The 17868-nt window shown below is 45.1% G+C and overlaps 1 protein-coding gene across 2 annotated transcripts in view; it reads left to right on the top strand.

The window, feature by feature from the left end:
• si (sucrase-isomaltase) overlaps window positions 1-17868 on the top strand; it is a 280056-nt gene that overhangs the window by 235130 nt on the left and 27058 nt on the right. For both annotated transcript variants that reach the window (XM_078209033.1, XM_078209034.1), the window contains 5 exons: window positions 995-1029; window positions 1140-1256; window positions 16612-16760; window positions 16851-16935; window positions 17020-17076. In XM_078209033.1, coding sequence (XP_078065159.1) covers window positions 995-1029; window positions 1140-1256; window positions 16612-16760; window positions 16851-16935; window positions 17020-17076 — 443 coding nt within the window. The remainder of the gene's footprint in view (window positions 1-994; window positions 1030-1139; window positions 1257-16611; window positions 16761-16850; window positions 16936-17019; window positions 17077-17868) is intronic.

The raw sequence follows: 17868 nt of genomic DNA, 5'->3' as shown, positions 1-17868 counted from the left end.
AAAAAAACTGCTTCCAGAAGAACTTAGGTGGATAACATCTCCAGCTGAAAGCCCTTCTCCCTCTCCTTTCTCATTTTCTGCCTCTGCATCATCTCCTGCTCCTGGGGGGGTGAAGCCTGGTGATGCTAGAATGGCAGCTATAACTTGGAGAAAATAGTGAGCCTCGAGCCCTTGCTATAATAACCAATGCCTTCCCATGTGCAGCGTCACTTCCTGCAGACTTCGCCACCTAAAAGCAACTCCTCAAAAGACTCAGCACTTTGACAAACTCAAACAGAGCCAGTGACCAAAACTAAACAATTTCATTGTGTGATTCATGTTGCCATGGAGAAGGGCTTTGAGACCAGAGGAGACTATAGAAATCAATTGTGGGGAATAGGTTACAGGGTATTTTTCAAGATATCCTTGAACCTTCGAGACACAGTCAGCCTGCAAGGATCTGATGGAGGGAGAGAACAGAGAGATAGAGGCAGCCAGTCTCAACTGTTCACTTGCAGAATGTGGTGGCTGCTCACGCTCAGATTGAAGATACCAAGTTCTTGATGATTTAAGCTGGGAGGAAAATTTTCCTAACTTTGGAAGGAGGGAGGGATCTCCAGGATAATTCTCACCATGTAAGTCAGTTTGGAGATTAGAAGTTACCGGGCTGGGAAAGGAGGAAAGATCTAATCAGAGGCTTTCAGACTTGTTTCTGGAAAATGGAGTGTCCACTTCAGAGACAGAGTAAAGTATAATCATGGAGGGAGATGATCAGTTGTTTTAAAACTTAAGAAGTAAACTGTTCTGTAGTTCAGAGTATAAGTTGCCTATTGAAATAATGGTTTGTCAATCTTGCTTTTTGCTTGTTTGTTATGTCAACGTCTTCAAATTTGAAATCTTGTCATGTGATCCTTTCAGTCACTCGCTGGAAGTTCGAATAGTGTTTTAAAAGTCATTGGTCTCTACTGGAATCATAACCAAATGCAATGAAATAATTATCTTTTCTGCGTTCTAGGAATGATGGAGTTCAGTCTATTTGGAATTTCCTACGTAAGTCCATTTGGAAGTATTTGGTACATAATGTGCTGAATGTTATTTTTCATTACATTATGCTGAAATTCAGCAGTTCTTTGTGGAATAATATATATGTTTACACTCAGACTGGAGCAGACATCTGTGGCTTTTTTCAAAATTCTACCTATGAACTGTGTCTTCGCTGGATGCAGCTTGGAGCATTCTATCCCTATTCTAGGAACCACAATGGATTGGGATCCCATGTAAGTCAATTTTGCGTCACTATGATAAAACAGTAGTAAATGCAAAGTAGAGTACAAAGATTTAAATTCAACAGTTTATATATAATCTGGTATTCTGCATCGAAAATAGGAATTGAAACATTGGGCTACTTTGGAAATTGAAACAAAAGGTTTGTGAATCCTACCGATAGAATATTAAATACTTGCCTTCAACCATTTGTTATTAAGCCCTGAGTAATGAACATTGCTTAAGCTTAAAATTCTTAAACTCATTTGCACTTATTTTCTATTTGTAGTTTATGACTTTAGTTATTTCCAGCAATCATTTTTTTTTACATTGGCCTTATTCTGCAAATAAATTTCAAATTCCCCATATGACAATATGGTTAGTTATATAGCATTTCTATATCAGTTATTAGTAATGATTAACCACAGTATGAATCATTCATTTCAAATGAGTTAAAACCATTGCAGATGGCAATTTTAGGAGTCACTTAATTTGACAAGAACTTCCATGTACTATGTTGTGAGCCTCATTGTAAAAATCCCTTTAAAAAGTTACATCATGGTTGAATAAGATGTAACTGGTTTTTGAATTCCATATTGCACAATAATTATTGTTGAGCAAAGTCTCTAGCATTGTAAAACTAGATTCACAATGGCAGAATGTCAAATTTCTACATTATGAGGGAAAAGATCTATGGACTTTTAATTTTAAGTTTATTTATGATAGGTCAAATTTCTACACTGAGAAAAAATCTACAGGTTTTCTTTTCAGTTTGTAAGTTTATTGTTGGCATTCCAGTTTCTATCATAATCCAATGAATATGTCCCAATATGTACTTGACTCTGTTAAGATTATTAAAAAGTGAAAGTAATCAATCCATTATATTTAATGATTTGTTGTCTGTAAGAGTTCTTCAGTATGATTGGTTGCTTCACCTGCTTGATGATATGATTCTGGATGCCAGAGATCCTCTATAGCTGATGCCAGAATTAAGTTAACATTGGGAAAAGGGAAGTCCATGCCACAATGATCACTGGATCTTTATGGGTAGCTTTCTTTGGGGTCAGTGACAAGTGCTTTCATTTCAACAGTGACTGTAAAATCTGAAGAAATTGCATCATGCATTAAGGACTGAAGCAAAATTGGGATATTATTAACAAAGAGCATTTTAACTTTTGTCCTTCAAGGTTGCGCTATCATCTTTGGTTTTAAATCTTTAAATTTCTTCATAATCTCACTAATTTCTTTGGAAATTGAAATTGAAGATTAACTCTGCTTTGAAATTCGCCTGGCATCTGATAAATTGAATTGGTTAAATTAAACTGATTGACAAATATGAAACATTTCCATCAATTCATTTTGCTATTGAATGCAATTCCGCCAGTTTCAGTAAGATATCTATCTTGGGACTTTTAGAACATGATTCGACTTCTGATATTGTGAACAAAATGTGTGACAAGATGAAGGAGGGTAATTTGAGCTCTTGGAAGAAATACTTGTTAAAATGAAAAACAAGTCTGTTCCTCCGTATGGAACAGTTCTAAGTTATGGGCTTTAATTAGATTGTTGTTAACGGAAAAATGGACTGTTGTTTAGGAATTATAATAGAATTGATTTTGTCCTTTTCATACTCAAACATTTGGTTGGTGAAGTATGTCGCTTAGAGTGCCAGCCATTGGGTGTGCTGACCAGTGGAATCCTATAGCCTAGGATATTTCCTAGGGCCTGGATGAGCATTTCTATTTCAATAAAGCAATACCAGTGTAATGACTTCAATCAGGCCATTGAGGTTGGCCTATTGGAATATGAACCCCCTGATTAAGGAGTCAATTGATGGGCCAATCAGGGAGTCCTTTCCTTGTATTTAACCGGGAGTGTCAGTTCCTCTGGCACTCCCAAAGGTAGACTTGTGGATGATAGCACTCTGTGTACTGCTGTTGGAATTGTTAATAAAGGGATTCTGGTGAAGGGCTTCTGCCTCCAAAGACTTATTACAACTAAAAGCTGCATTGCTGGGTGCATTCAGATCTATCACTTGGGGAACTTACCAGAGTGTGCATGGTGTGCATGCTCTACCCAATTCCAACCCCGATTTGCACATTAAAACCCACCAACGGGCCCAGCAAGAGACCCATTTCAAAATGGCACGGACCCCAATGATGGGGTAAGATATCACAACTTAAAATCATGGCCAAATCAGTTCAAATATTATCAACTAGGCTCCTGAAATGGCTATAGGCCACAATGCATATTTTAAGATGATCAGTCAATTTAGAAATACCTCTTTAGTTAGGTAATAAAACCGATACCAGCTATTAGTTATCACTATGAGCAGTCAATCAATCATGTAAAATAAATAACACACCAGTACCATTAATAAAAAGAAATGTGCTTCATGTTAAGTGTAATAATTTTGCATTTAGTATAGCAGTTTCCTCCCCGAAATAAAAACCAGGGTTAGCTCAGACCAACTGCATTCCTGGATTTCTGAAATCCATGGCAACCAGAGAGAAAAATACAAATAATTTAAGGAGCAAAGCCTCCAGAAACAAGACAGATTTGTTTACCTGCCTCTCACATTACCTTGTCAGTAAAATAACATATCGTAATGAATGAATGCTCTGTTAATTACATTATGTAAGCTTCAGAAAGAACACACAGACAAGCATGTATACAAGCTCATGTCTAAAGTTTTTTTTTGTTGAAACTTAGAGCTAAAATAGTTTCCTTTCACATTCTGTTTACCTGAAATAATTTTAGTCTAATATTCATTAAATTTGGCTTTAGTAATAAACTAATCTTGCAGCAGTTCAAATGGTTATAAAACTGAATAAATCACATGGCTTAAATCCTGTCATACTGATGTACTGGTTTGCAGACTTTCCTAAAAAATACTGAGGCAATGACTATTGATGAAAACCATGGCAAATGTTTGATTCAAAATATTATTTGAATATTCGTATTAATTTATAATGGTGTACATAGCTTCTCACAGGTTCTGTGATAGAATAATATGTTTGTTGATCAGGGGATTGGGATTGGAGACATGGAAGTTGTGAAAATAGGGAAGAATCTATGGATGATTGGGATCAAGTTTAGCTGCCAGCTTCATGGAGGTAATGCCAATTACCTTCCACTTAGGTGCCATTTTGCAGTGCCGGCAGTATTCTCCTGCCTTCAAAGTATCCCCTGTCACATACGGAGATTGCCAGGTCAGTCAAGGGGGTCTTCTGATGACAAGCCAGATAGTCATGGGAGCCTAAAGCTCCATTTCCCAAAGATGGGGTCATAGGGATGAGAAGCCACAATCCTGCCTGTCTCTGCTCTTTCAGAGGATTTACCCTCAATACTGTTAGGATGATATGTTTGTTGATCATAGCAAAATCTGAGAGGAAACTTAGTTCAACGGCTGGGGGTGCTGGCTTTCTCATTGGACCTCCAGTTTTAGGAAGCCTGCCAAAATCCTTAATAGAGCAGAAGTGGCTGATGTATGTTGGTTGTGACTGGCTTAAGGACAATTATGAAGACATAGATACGTCTGAAGAAAAACCGGTTCATTGTATGAACATAGTTATTACAGATGTAACGGTGTTGCTCTGTCCAAAGCACGAGCTTTCTCCTTCTAAACTCTTAGTCATGTAACTCTCTGTTGTATCATGATTGAATCGTAGAATCCCAACAGTGCAAAAGGAGGCCATTTGACCCATTGAGCCTGCACCAACAATGAGACCCCATCCCTGTAACTCACGTATTTACCTTACCAGTCCCCCTGATAAAGGGGCAATTTAGCTTGGCCAAACAACCTAACCCGCACATCTGTGGGAGGAAACCAGAGCACCCGGGGGAAACTCACACAGACATGGGAAAAACGTGCAAACTCCACACAGACAGTGACCCGAGGCCGGATATGAACTCAGGTCCCTAGTGCTGTGAGGCAGCAGTGCTAACCACTGTGCTACCATGCCAACTGTGTATGATGTGTGTAAGACTTTGATAGTTGTACTAATTTTTAGAATCTGTAATATTATGGATTTTATTCTGTAACCACAGTTTAAAATTAAATGGTTCAGTTTTGATTTTTTGTTGGGCAATTAACAGCCAAGGAAACAGGAAAGCAATTGTTCATGAAGAAACAAAATTGTTTTATGATAGAGTCATTGAGTCCTGAGCAGAAGCTGCTTTAATATCTGCAACAGGATTTCCATGTTTATTTTCAAAGCAGTTTGAAGGAATGGATAAATACATTGAGAACTTAGGATGAGAACTTTGTTTAAACAAACCATGCATTGCTTTAATCGATGTGTAACAAAGAGGAAACCTTTATTCTCTGATATTATGAAATGAAATAGTCATAATTTTAATAGCTTCAGTGTGGGGCTGGGTTAAGATATGTTGACAAGCAAATATGATTTTATTTATGGCTTCTCTGTATCTGGAAGGAAATCTGCATTTGTTTGTGATGGAATGTAAACTCCTGGGGTTTATGACCCACAGAGCAGGGGTTGTTGCAAAGGTGGGGTGACAGGAGAAATGAATTCAGATCATCCCCAAATAAAGGAAGGAGGAGTGGGAGGCTTGTGAGCAGCAAAGGTATAATGGCAGTCCCGCAAAAAAACAAGGCAATCAGTGAATTTCCAGCCCCGCCATCCATTCCAGATCTTCGCCAATCCTGGGTTTGGTAAATCAGCTGGCAAAATTCATGCTGAATCTGCCATACCCAGATTCTCATGCTGCCCAATAAATTAATGTAGTAAGAAGTTTAACAACACCAGGTTAAAGTCCAACAGGTTTATTTGGTAGCAAAAGCCACACAAGCTTTCGAGGCTCTAAGCCCCTTCCTCAGGTGAGTGGGAACTCCGTTCACAAACAGAACTTATAAAGACACAGACTCAATTTACATGAATAATGGTTGGAATGCGAATACTTACAACTAATCCAGTCTTTAAGAAACAAAACAATGGGAGTGGAGAGAGCATCAAGACAGGCTAAAAAGATGTGTATTGTCTCCAGACAAGACAGCCAGTGAAACTCTGCAGGTCCACGCAACTGTGGGGGTTACAGATAGTGTGACATGAACCCAATATCCCGGTTGAGGCCGTCCTTGTGTGTGCGGAACTTGGCTATCAGTTTCTGCTCAGCGACTCTGCGCTGTCGTGTGTCGCGAAGGCCGCCTTGGAGAACGCTTACCCGAATATCAGAGGCCGAATGCCCGTGACCGCTGAAGTGTTCCCCAACAGGAAGAGAACAGTCTTGCCTGGTGATTGTCGAGCGGTGTTCATTCATCCGTTGTCACAGCGTCTGCATAGTTTCCCCAATGTACCATGCCTCGGGACATCCTTTCTTGCAGCGTATCAGGTAGACAACGTTGGCCGAGTTGCAAGAGTATGTACCGTGTACCTGGTGGATGGTGTTCTCACGTGAGATGATGGCATCTGTGTCGATGATCCGGCACGTCTTGCAGAGGTTGCTGTGGCAGGGTTGTGTGGTGTCTTGGTCACTGTTCTCCTGAAGGCTGGGTAGTTTGCTGCGGACAATGGTCTGTTTGAGGTTGTGCGGTTGTTTGAAGGCAAGAAGTGGGGGTGTGGGGATGGCCTTGGCGAGATGTTCGTCTTCATCAATGACATGTTGAAGGCTCCGGAGGAGATGCCGTAGCTTCTCCGCTCCGGGGAAGTACTGGACAACGAAGGGTACTCTGTCCACTGTGTCCCGTGTTTGTCTTCTGAGGAGGTCGGTGCGGTTTTTCGCTGTGGTGCGTCAACACCAAATTCATCAGCCGCACTCACAAGACAGCCCCGAACATCACCCAAGCACAACGCAACGCCATCCACGCTCTCAAGACCAACCGCAACATTGTCATCAAACCAGCAGACAAAGGAGGGGCCATCGTCATACTGAACAGAACGGATTACTGCAAAGAAGTGTACCGACAACTCAACAACGAGGAACACTACAGACAGTTACCTGCAGATCCGACCAAAGAACACACCCGTCAACTCAACACTCTGATCAAGACTTTTGATCCGGACCTTCAGAACACCCTCCGTGCTCTCATCCCACGTACTCCCCGCGTTGGAGATCTCTACTGCCTCCCGAAGATACACAAGGCAAACACACCCGGCCGTCCCATCGTATCGGGCAATGGGACCCTGTGCGAGAACCTCTCCGGCTATGTCGAGGGCATCCTGAAACCCATTGTACAAAAAACCTCCAGCTTTTGTCGCGACACGACGGACTTCCTACAGAAACTCGGCACACATGGAGCAGTTGAACCAGGAGCGCTCCTCGTCACAATGGATGTCTCGGCACTCTACACCAGCATCCCCCACGATGATGGCATTGCTGCAACGGCCTCAGTGCTCAGCGCCAACAACTGCCAGTTTCCAGATGCAATTTTACAACTCATCCGCTTCATCCTGGACCACAATATCTTCACCTTCAACAACCAGTTCTTCATCCAGAGACACGGAACAGCCATGGGGACCAAATTTGCACCTCAATATGCCAACATCTTCATGCACAGGTTCGAACAAGACTTCTTCACCGCACGGGACCTTCAACCGATGCTATACACTAGATACATCGATGACATTTTCTTCCTTTGGACTCATGGTGAACAATCACTGAAACAACTATATGATGACATCAACAAGTTCCATCCCACCATCAGGCTCACCATAGACTACTCTCCGGAATCGGTTGCATTCTTGGACACGCGCATCTCCATTAAGGACGGTCACCTCAGCACCTCACTGTACCGCAAGCCCACGGATAACCTCACGATGCTCCACTTCTCCAGCTTCCACCCTAAACACGTTAAAGAAGCCATCCCCTACGGACAAGCCCTCCGTATACACAGGATCTGCTCGGATGAGGAGGATCGCAACAGACACCTCCAGACGCTGAAAGATGCCCTCATAAGAACAGGATATGGCGCTCGACTCATTGATCAACAGTTCCAACGCGCCACAGCGAAAAACCGCACCGACCTCCTCAGAAGACAAACACGGGACACAGTGGACAGTGTACCCTTCGTTGTCCAGTACTTCCCCGGAGCGGAGAAGCTACGGCATCTCCTCCGGAGCCTTCAACATGTCATTGATGAAGACGAACATCTCGCCAAGGCCATCCCCACACCCCCACTTCTTGCCTTCAAACAACCGCACAACCTCAAACAGATCATTGTCCGCAGCAAACTACCCAGCCTTCAGGAGAACAGTGACCAAGACACCACACAACCCTGCCACAGCAACCTCTGCAAGACGTGCCGGATCATCGACGCAGATGCCATCATCTCACGTGAGAACACCATCCACCAGGTACACGGTACATACTCTTGCAACTCGGCCAACGTTGTCTACCTGATACGCTGCAAGAAAGGATGTCCCGAGGCATGGTACATTGGGGAAACTATGCAGACGCTGCGACAACGGATGAATGAACACCGCTCGACAATCACCAGGCAAGACTGTTCTCTTCCTGTTGGGGAACACTTCAGCGGTCACGGGCATTCGGCCTCTGATATTCGGGTAAGCGTTCTCCAAGGCGGCCTTCGCGACACACGACAGCGCAGAGTCGCTGAGCAGAAACTGATAGCCAAGTTCCGCACACACAAGGACGGCCTCAACTGGGATATTGGGTTCATGTCACACTATCTGTAACCCCCACAGTTGCGTGGACCTGCAGAGTTTCACTGGCTGTCTTGTCTGGAGACAATACACATCTTTTTAGCCTGTCTTGATGCTCTCTCCACTCCCATTGTTTTGTTTCTTAAAGACTGGATTAGTTGTAAGTATTCGCATTCCAACCATTATTCATGTAAATTGCGTCTGTGTCTTTATAAGTTCTGTTTGTGAACGGAGTTCCCACTCACCTGAGGAAGGGGCTTAGAGCCTCGAAAGCTTGTGTGGCTTTTGCTACCAAATAAACCTGTTGGACTTTAACCTGGTGTTGTTAAACTTCGTACTGTGTTTACCCCAGTCCAACGCCGGCATCTCCACATCACAATAAATTAATCCCAGAGTTAGCAGTCTGGGACTATCAGAGGGTTAAGGACTAGGAACAGTGCAACAGAAAATAGTAAGCTTCCACTTACAGTATGGCACACCATACCAGAACCATGCCTAGACTGAACAAAGGAGACAAGGTTTGGATAAGAGACCAAAGCAGAGAAGGTGGCATTGATAAAGGAATGACAACAATAAATACTTAATTCAGACCCAAAAATGTACAATAAGGAGGAACAGGAGAAATCTTATCCTCATTGCTCAAGAAGAACATTCAGTTATATATTTGGGAGAACCAATTGTTGAGAGTCAAACTGACAATGCACCCAGATACTGCAACTCTTCCTGAAGACCAACCAAGTCAAAGGAAAGAAGTCCAAGGGGAGACTTGGAGTATGACAGCATTTCTTGAGGGTTCTTACGTTTGTCTGCTGCCCCCACTTCACTATCAGTGCAAGACACTCTTCCTCCTCCCCAGCCAGCTTGAGGGCTCTCTCCCTGAACAGCATGAGGGTTCTGAGCTCTGGCATTACTCCAGCTGGGCGTGATTCTCACGCTTGTTGTGGTTTATTTTGTCCTGTGAGACTTGTGAGCAGCAAAGGCACAATGGCAGTCCCGCAAATGCATTTAAATGCATTTGTTGTGATTTATTTTGTCCTTGCAATGACATTGATAGAGAGAGTGTAGGCAGCAGTGTTGACATTTAAGATGGTGATGAGGTGTGGCAGGTGTGGATGTTGAGTGGGAGCTGCAGTGTGAGGAGCATGGCAGCGAGTAGTAGGGGGACATGGTGATTGGGGGAAGGGGGAGGAGAGTCTCCTGACAAAGGTGTTGGCAAATGTTGGAGTGGCTGGGTGAGAGATGAATCTGGAGGTGGGAGGGGTGTGCGAAGGGGTCCAGAGAAAGGCTGCATGAGACTCACTTACTCTGGCTGAGTATTCTGACTTCTACATCGAGAAGTCGGCAGAGGGCTCCCTCTAAGACACACGGTGCGGGCTTCCTGGTTGCCATCCCCTGCAGTTGCTGTGGAACAAGTACTGGCGAGTGCTGGGGAGCCGTTTATATGCAGCTACCCAGTGATTGGCACGATTAAGTTTAGAAATGGTGGGCGAATCAGAGGGAGGTCACTACGGGCATGGCGTGATTCTCGCGGTCATGATAACATTATCAATGGGGCTCAAGATCTGGTCAGAAGTTACGCCAGGGCTGTTGGCGGGATTCACTCCATTTTTCTCACCGGAATCGACACTTTGCCAAATTCTGGTAAAATCGCCTCGAGTACCATCCACCTGACCATTTAGGATTTTGAGGTATAAAACCCTTCGAATTAAGACAGATTCTGAAGGTCCAAATTTTAAGGGCCCAATTTTACCACCATGTTGAGGCTGTTTTTGGGTGCGCAAACTTGGCTAAGTAGGGCGTGAGGCGAGTAGCGCGATCCGCGCTGGTTCCCCCTTTACCAAGGCCCGAAACATGCGCGACGGCCATTTAACTGCATTTGCATGCATTTAAATTGATTTAATGGGCTGCCCAACCTTACTGGCACTTCCCCCTTTACCACCGTGTTCGCCCATCCAAGTTCGGCGCAAAACAGACGTGCCCCATAAGAGTCTGATTCGGGCGCTCCAGCTAGTGAGGAGGTAAGTGCCGAGCATCCAATGGCTCTCTCTGCTTGAGATTCGGGGGGGGGTCCGATAGCGACCCCGTCCCCTCCTCCCCCCACCGATCTCAGGCAAAGTGGAAGTGGACCACTCTGGGGGCAGGGCCTAGGGGGCGGAGCCAGCTGGGGACAGGGCCTGGGGATGATCGATAGGGGTGAAGGGGTCCCGCTGCAACTCTGAATTGGGATCCGGTCATGGCTGGAGGGAGGCCAGTGATCAGGGCGGGGGTTGGTCTAGTGGGGGTGTTTGGCTCCTGTGGGGGGTCTGCCGGGGTGAGGGTCAGGGGGATCGTCACTGCTGGGGTGGTGGGGGGGCGGGGGGGCGGGCTGGAGATCAGGATGCTCTGGGATGGGGGGAGCTGTCGGGGCTGGGCCAGGAATGGACATGGGGCCATGATCAGTCATAGGGAGGCTGGAGGGGCAGCATTGTGAGGGTCGAGTGATCGAACTGGCCAGCAAACTGCAGGCTGACAGTTCAGGGCCACTGCGCATGTGTAGAGTACTGGAACTGTCAGACTTTGATGTGAATAGGCTCCGCCCCCTGAGCTTTTAATGATATTCACGATTGTGACCTCTGCATTGCACAGAGTGGAGAGATTCGAGTCTGAACTCCCACTGAAAAAACAATCGTGATTTACACCATTTTTCCCACCAATTCAGCACTTAGAACTTTTTTGGTGGAATCGCCCCCTATGAATTATAATTTGTGAAGTATAATTTATTAAGGAAGATTTTAAATATACTTGACAAGAAGCAGTGAAGACGACATAGAAATTTCTCATTTGTCAAGTTCCTAATAACACTTGGTGTTGCTAGCACAGGTGATGTCTCTTTCTTCTATGAAGTGATGTTGAACTCCAGAAGAGTCATACTCCAGAAGCCAAGGTATCACCATGCCAATGAGAATTACGATTTCTCAACTTTTATCCTTGTGGCCAATTACACCTTTCAGGACTTGCAAGATGTTAGATATTGTTTGTTGAAAAATATTGAGTGCCAGGTTCATAGAAATCATAGAAACCCTACAGTACAGAAAGAGGCCATTCGGCCCATCAAGACTGCACCAACCACAATCCCACCCAGGCCCTATCCCCATATCCCTACATATTTTACCCGCTAATCCCTCTAACCTACGCATCCCAGAACACTAAGGGGCAATTTTGGCATGGCCAATCAACCTAACCCGCACATCTTTGGACCAAACAGCAAATGATTAAAGCAAACTTGTCAAATGGGGTATAAAGGTTGTCAATAATTTGATTTTTCTTTGAAGGGTGACTGCCAAAATCTGCTACTGGCTTTGGGTTTTGAGAACATTGTAATTCTTGGAGGGCTTGATCAGGCTGCCATCTACTGAGGATATTGCCCAGAGTTCTCCGGCCGTTCACGCCAGCGGGATTCTCCGGTCCCGCCGGCAGTGCACCCCCACCCGTGGGTTTCTCATCGGTTTGGGGTGGCATCACTGGGAATTTCCACTGACAGTGGCAGAACCAGAGAATCCCAACACTAGCAAACAACACGCTACCTCCCGTCGGCGGGGAGCACACTGCTGGGAGGCTGGAGAATCCAGCCCATTGCGTCAACTTCCCACACCACAGCCTTGTTAAATTGAGCCAGGTTGACACAGGCTGAAATTTTGGTTTAGGAACCAGAACCGGAGTACCATTGTGTCGGCTCAGTGATGGGGGAGATCCCCCCTATCTTTGTCATTTTGTCAATTTGCAGTTGGACCTGTTGCATGAGTGGATGCAATATTTTGCTCAGTGTGAAAAGACACTCAGGTTAAAGTTTATGTATTAGTCACAAGTAAGGCTTGCATTAACATTGCAATGAAATTACTGTGAAATTCCTCTAACATCTTTCCCCGGTGTTATGCTGTATTCAGACATCCTCGGCAGGCCATAGTTTTGGAGTCAGATTTTGATCCTTGCTGATTGATATCCTCATTGTTTTGGATGGGATTGATGTCTATACAGGCTTTGACTCAGAAGAGAGACTTCTTTGTTGTGAAGCACATAGAACATATAGAACATAGAACAGTACAGCACAGAACAGGCCCTTCGGCCCACAATGTTGTGCCGAGCTTTATCTGAAACCAAGATCAAGCTATCCCACTCCCTATCATCCTGGTGTGCTCCATGTGCCTATCCAATAACCGCTTAAATGTTCCTAAAGTGTCTGACTCCACTATCACTGCAGGCAGTCCATTCCACACCCCAACCACTCTCTGCGTAAAGAACCTACCTCTGATATCCTTCCTGTATCTCCCACCATGAACCCTATAGTTATGCCCCCTTGTAATAGCTCCATCCACCTGAGGAAATAGTCTTTGAACGTTCACTCTATCCCCTTCATCATTTTATAAACCTCTATTAAGTCTCCCCTCAGCCTCCTCCGCTCCAGAGAGAACAGCCCTAGCTCCCTCAACCTTTCCTCATAAGACCTACCCTCCAAACCAGGCAGCATCCTGGTAAATCTCCTCTGCACTCTTTCCAGCGCTTCCACATCCTTCTTATAGTGAGGTGACCAGAACTGCACACAATATTCCAAATGTGGTCTCACCAAGGTCCTGTACAGTTGCAGCAGAACCCCACGGCTCTTAAATTCCAACCCCCTGTTAATAAAAGCTAACACACTATAGGCCTTCTTCACAGCTCTATCCACTTGAGTGGCAACCTTTAGAGATCTGTGGATATGGACCCCAAGATCTCCCTGTTCCTCCACAGTCTTCAGAACGCTACCGTTGACCCTGTAATCCACATTTAAATTAGTCCTACCAAAATGAATCACCTCACATTTATCAGGGTTAAACTCCATTTGCCATTTTTCAGCCCAGCTTTGCATCCTATCTATGTCTCTTTGCAGCCTACAACAGCCCTCCACCTCATCCACTACTCCACCAATCTTGGTGTCATCAGCAAATTTACTGATCCACCCTTCAGCCCCCTCCTCTAAGTCATTAATAAAAATCACAAAGAGCAGAGGACCAAGCACTGATCCCTGTGGCACTCCGCTAGCAACCTGCCTCCAGTCCGAAAATTTTCCATCCACCACCACCCTCTGTCTTCGATCAGACAGCCAGTTACCTATCCAATCGGCCAACTTTCCCTCTATCCCATACCTCCTTACTTTCATCATAAGCCGACCTTATCAAACGCCTTACTAAAATCCATGTATATGACATCAACTGCCCTACCTTCATCAACACATTTAGTTACCTCCTCAAAAAATTCATTCAAATTTGTGAGGCACGACTTGCCCGAGATGGCATGGAAATGTGGGGACATATTTGTTCTTATATTGGAGTGTTGCATGTTACACCATTGACCTCGAGCTTGAATCCTCCTGGGCCATAATACTGGGTTGTAAATGGCTTCAGAGATAGTTTCATTAGACAAGGTTCTTTATTAGACATGAATATTACGCTTGCTCCTGTGTCCAAATTGAAATTAGTGATGTGTCTATTGACACAAATGTCTACATTCCAGAAAGTGTATCTTGATTATTTTATCTCACTGAGAAAACATTGTTGTGACATTGGGTCTTATTTTACCATTGCCTCGGGTGCGAAAATGTGGTAAAGTCGGGTGAGAGGCCATTAATGCGATCCACGCCCGCGTCCGCGCAGATTGCCACTTTACCGAAACCCGGGAATGGCAGCGATTCGATTTGTGCCCAAAACGGGCGCAACGACGATTTAAATGCATTTGCATGCATTTAAATTGAATTAATGAACTGCCCGCCCAACTTAATCAGCATTTCCCCCTTTACCACCGCGTTTGCCAATCCGGAACCGCGCTTTTAGGGACCTGCTAAATAAAAGTCTGAAACGGATGCTCCAGCTTCTGAAAGGCGCATTCAGTGTTTCCAACGGCTCTCTGACTCAGATCAGTGGTGGGGCGGAGGAGAGAGGCGGGTCAGATGTATCTCTGGGGGGGAGGGAGGGCTGATCGTTGTCTGGTGGTGGGGGGGAGGGCTGATTGTTGTCTGGTGGTGGGGGGGAGGGCTGATCGTTGTCTGGTGGTGGGGGGGGGAGGCGAGTCAGATGTTCCTCTGGAGGGGAGGGGGAGTGAGGCCAGACCATTCTCTGGGGGGGGGGAGTGAAGCCAGTTCATTGTCGGGGGGGGCGGGGGGGAGTGAGGCCAGATCGTTGTCTGGGGGGGGAGGAGGGAGGCGGGAAAGATGTTTCTCGGGGTGGGGGGGGGGGGGAGGCCTGATCGCTCACTGGTGGGGGATCTCTGGTGGCGGGGGGGGGCGGGGAGGAGCAGATGGATCTCTGGTGGTGGGGGGCAGATGGATCTCTGATGGTGGGGGGGCAGATAGCTCTCTGGTTCGGGGGCACATGAATCTCTGGTGGGGGGGCAGGGGGTCCGCTGCCACTCTGCGGGCAATTGGTGGGGAGGGGAGGGGGGCAGGGGTGGCAATCGGTCTGCGTAGTGGGGGGGTGGATAAGGGGGACAGTGATGTGTGTGGGTAGTGGGGGTGTGGATAAGGGGGACAGTAATGTGTGTGGGTGTTGGGGGGGTGGATAAGGGGGACAGTGATGTGTGTGGGTAGTGGTGGGGTTGGATAAGGGGGACAGTGATGTGTGTGGGTAGTGGGGGGGTGGATAAGGGGGACAGTGATGTGTGTGGGTAGTGGGGGGTGGATAAGGGGGACAGTGATGTGTGTGGGTAGTGGGGGGGGTGGATAAGGGGGACAGTGATGTGTGTGGGTAGTGGGGGGTGGATAAGGGGGACAGCGATGTGTGCGTGCATCTTCGCTCCCGCTTTTCGCTCCCGGGCCGCTTTCTCCGCTTCCTGCGGCCCCAGAGCGATCTGACACAGGCGCGTTATTTCAAATTTTTTTCAAACTGCGCATGCGCAGTTCAGAGCTCCGATCGTTTCGGCCACGCTAAGCCCCGCCCACAGCGCGAATGGGACTGGAGATGACTGAAAGCAGATTTCTCAGTCGGATCTGCATTACACCCAGATTCGGCACTGAGAATGAAAATGGTAAGATCAGGCCCTTTGTATGCAAAAATGGTACATTATTTATTCAGTTCCATCCCAATTTCTGGTGGAAATCCGGCGGTCGGAGAGGCGAGGAGACCATGGCACCCAGCGATAAGCCCACTACACGGTTTCTGCATATTCCCTCCTGATAACCACACCATTTTTAGGATGAAATGTTAAACCAGGACCAAGTCTTCCCTGTGGTAAAAGTTCACGTGGCATTGTTCAAGACCAGTGAAGTTTCTTTAAATGTCCTTGTGCTGAACAAATTGGTTGTCCCATTTGTCTATAACAGTGACTAAGTGTCATTAATTTTGAATTGTTCTGCAATGTCCTGAGAATGTGAGAAATACTATATAATTTAATTTTCTTTATTTCTTTTGATAAATAAAATATTCTATTTTATAATCAAGTACCCCACTCTATGGACACATTCAGAAATAATTTTCCGCATGTCCATTAAACCTTGTTGTGATGAACTAGTAAAGACATTGACATTTTTGCCCTGCTTATGCCATTTTTCCAGGATTTTTCACAGCTCTTCTATTGAATGTACAGCTGCAAATAGATATGCAGGTTTTTTCAGAAGAAAACAAGACTTATTGCAGCAGAATGTTTCAAGTTTCTTCTCAGAAGTGGTTGTGGACAAGGAATGAATGTTGCTTTGGTTCAATCATACACCTGGTTTATTAGTCACATTTTCATTTTTCAGAGACAGGATCCTGTGTTCTGGAATGTGACATTTGAGAATATCACAAGGGATATTTTGCTAATACGTTACAAGTTGTTGCCGTATCTCTACACATTGATGTACGAAGCTCACGATCATGGCAATACGGTGATAAGACCATTACATCATGAGTAAGTAGATTAAAATGATCCAATGTGCACTGATTAAAAATTGCTTAGTTCTTCAACCCATTCAAGAGTTTGTTTTGTTTGCTTGTGAAGATTCTTTGAAGATAAAAAAACATGGAATATTGATGAGCAGTTCCTTTGGGGTGCAGCATTGTTGATTAGTCCTGTTTTGCACAAGGTAGGAATCCATTTATATTGCTCCTATTGATTATCATTGATCATAAGTACAAGTAACATTTCACAAGTGTATTCTTTATTTCAGGGGATGACTTCTGTAAGGGCCTATATTCCTGACTCTCCCTGGTACGATTGGTTTACAGTAAGTTATCTCAAATTACGAGCAATATACGAGGTAGTAAAGTAATATTATAAGAACAGTTCTAAAGTTTAGACCATAAAACCTCAAAGTATTTTGTTGTGCGATATGCAAATTGCAAGCTGGTCATTTAAAACCTTAAAGCAAAGCAGCAATATTACCGTCACAGGACTGAAGACCCATGATGATTGGACTGGAAATAATCCAATGGGCAATAAGAGATCTTTGAGACCCTAATGGTCGAGAGCTTCAAGTTTCTAGGTGTCCAGATCACCAACAACCTGTCCTGGTCCTTTCACACCGACGCTATAGTTAAGAAAGCCCACCAATGCCTCTACTTTCTCAGGAGGCTAAGAAAATCCAACATGTCAGCTACGACTCTCACAAATTTTCACAGATGCACCATAGAAAGCATCCCTTCCGGATGTATCACAGCTTGGCATGGCTCCTGCTCCAACCAAGACTGCAAGAAATTACAAAGGGTTGTGTCTACACTTCCTGCTGCCTCAGAATAGCAGCCAGCATAATCAAGGACCCCAAGGACACTGGACATATTCTCTTCCACCTTCTTCCATCGGGAAAAAGATACAAAAGTCTGAGATCATGTACCAACCAACTCAAGAACAGCTTCTCTCCTGCTGCCATCAGACTTTTGAATGGACCTACCATATATTAAGTTGATCTTCCTCTACACCCTAGTTATGACTGTAACACTATATTTTGCACCCTCTCCTTTCCTTCTACCCTTTGTACTCTATGAAAGGTATGCTTTGCCGGTATAGCACGCAAGAAACA

Source organism: Mustelus asterias, chromosome 3, assembly GCF_964213995.1.
Source record: "Mustelus asterias chromosome 3, sMusAst1.hap1.1, whole genome shotgun sequence".
In the NCBI taxonomy this organism is placed as follows: domain Eukaryota; kingdom Metazoa; phylum Chordata; class Chondrichthyes; order Carcharhiniformes; family Triakidae; genus Mustelus; species Mustelus asterias.
The sequence above is the reverse complement of the archived record's forward strand: the minus strand, read 5'-3'. Positions and strand labels throughout refer to the sequence as shown.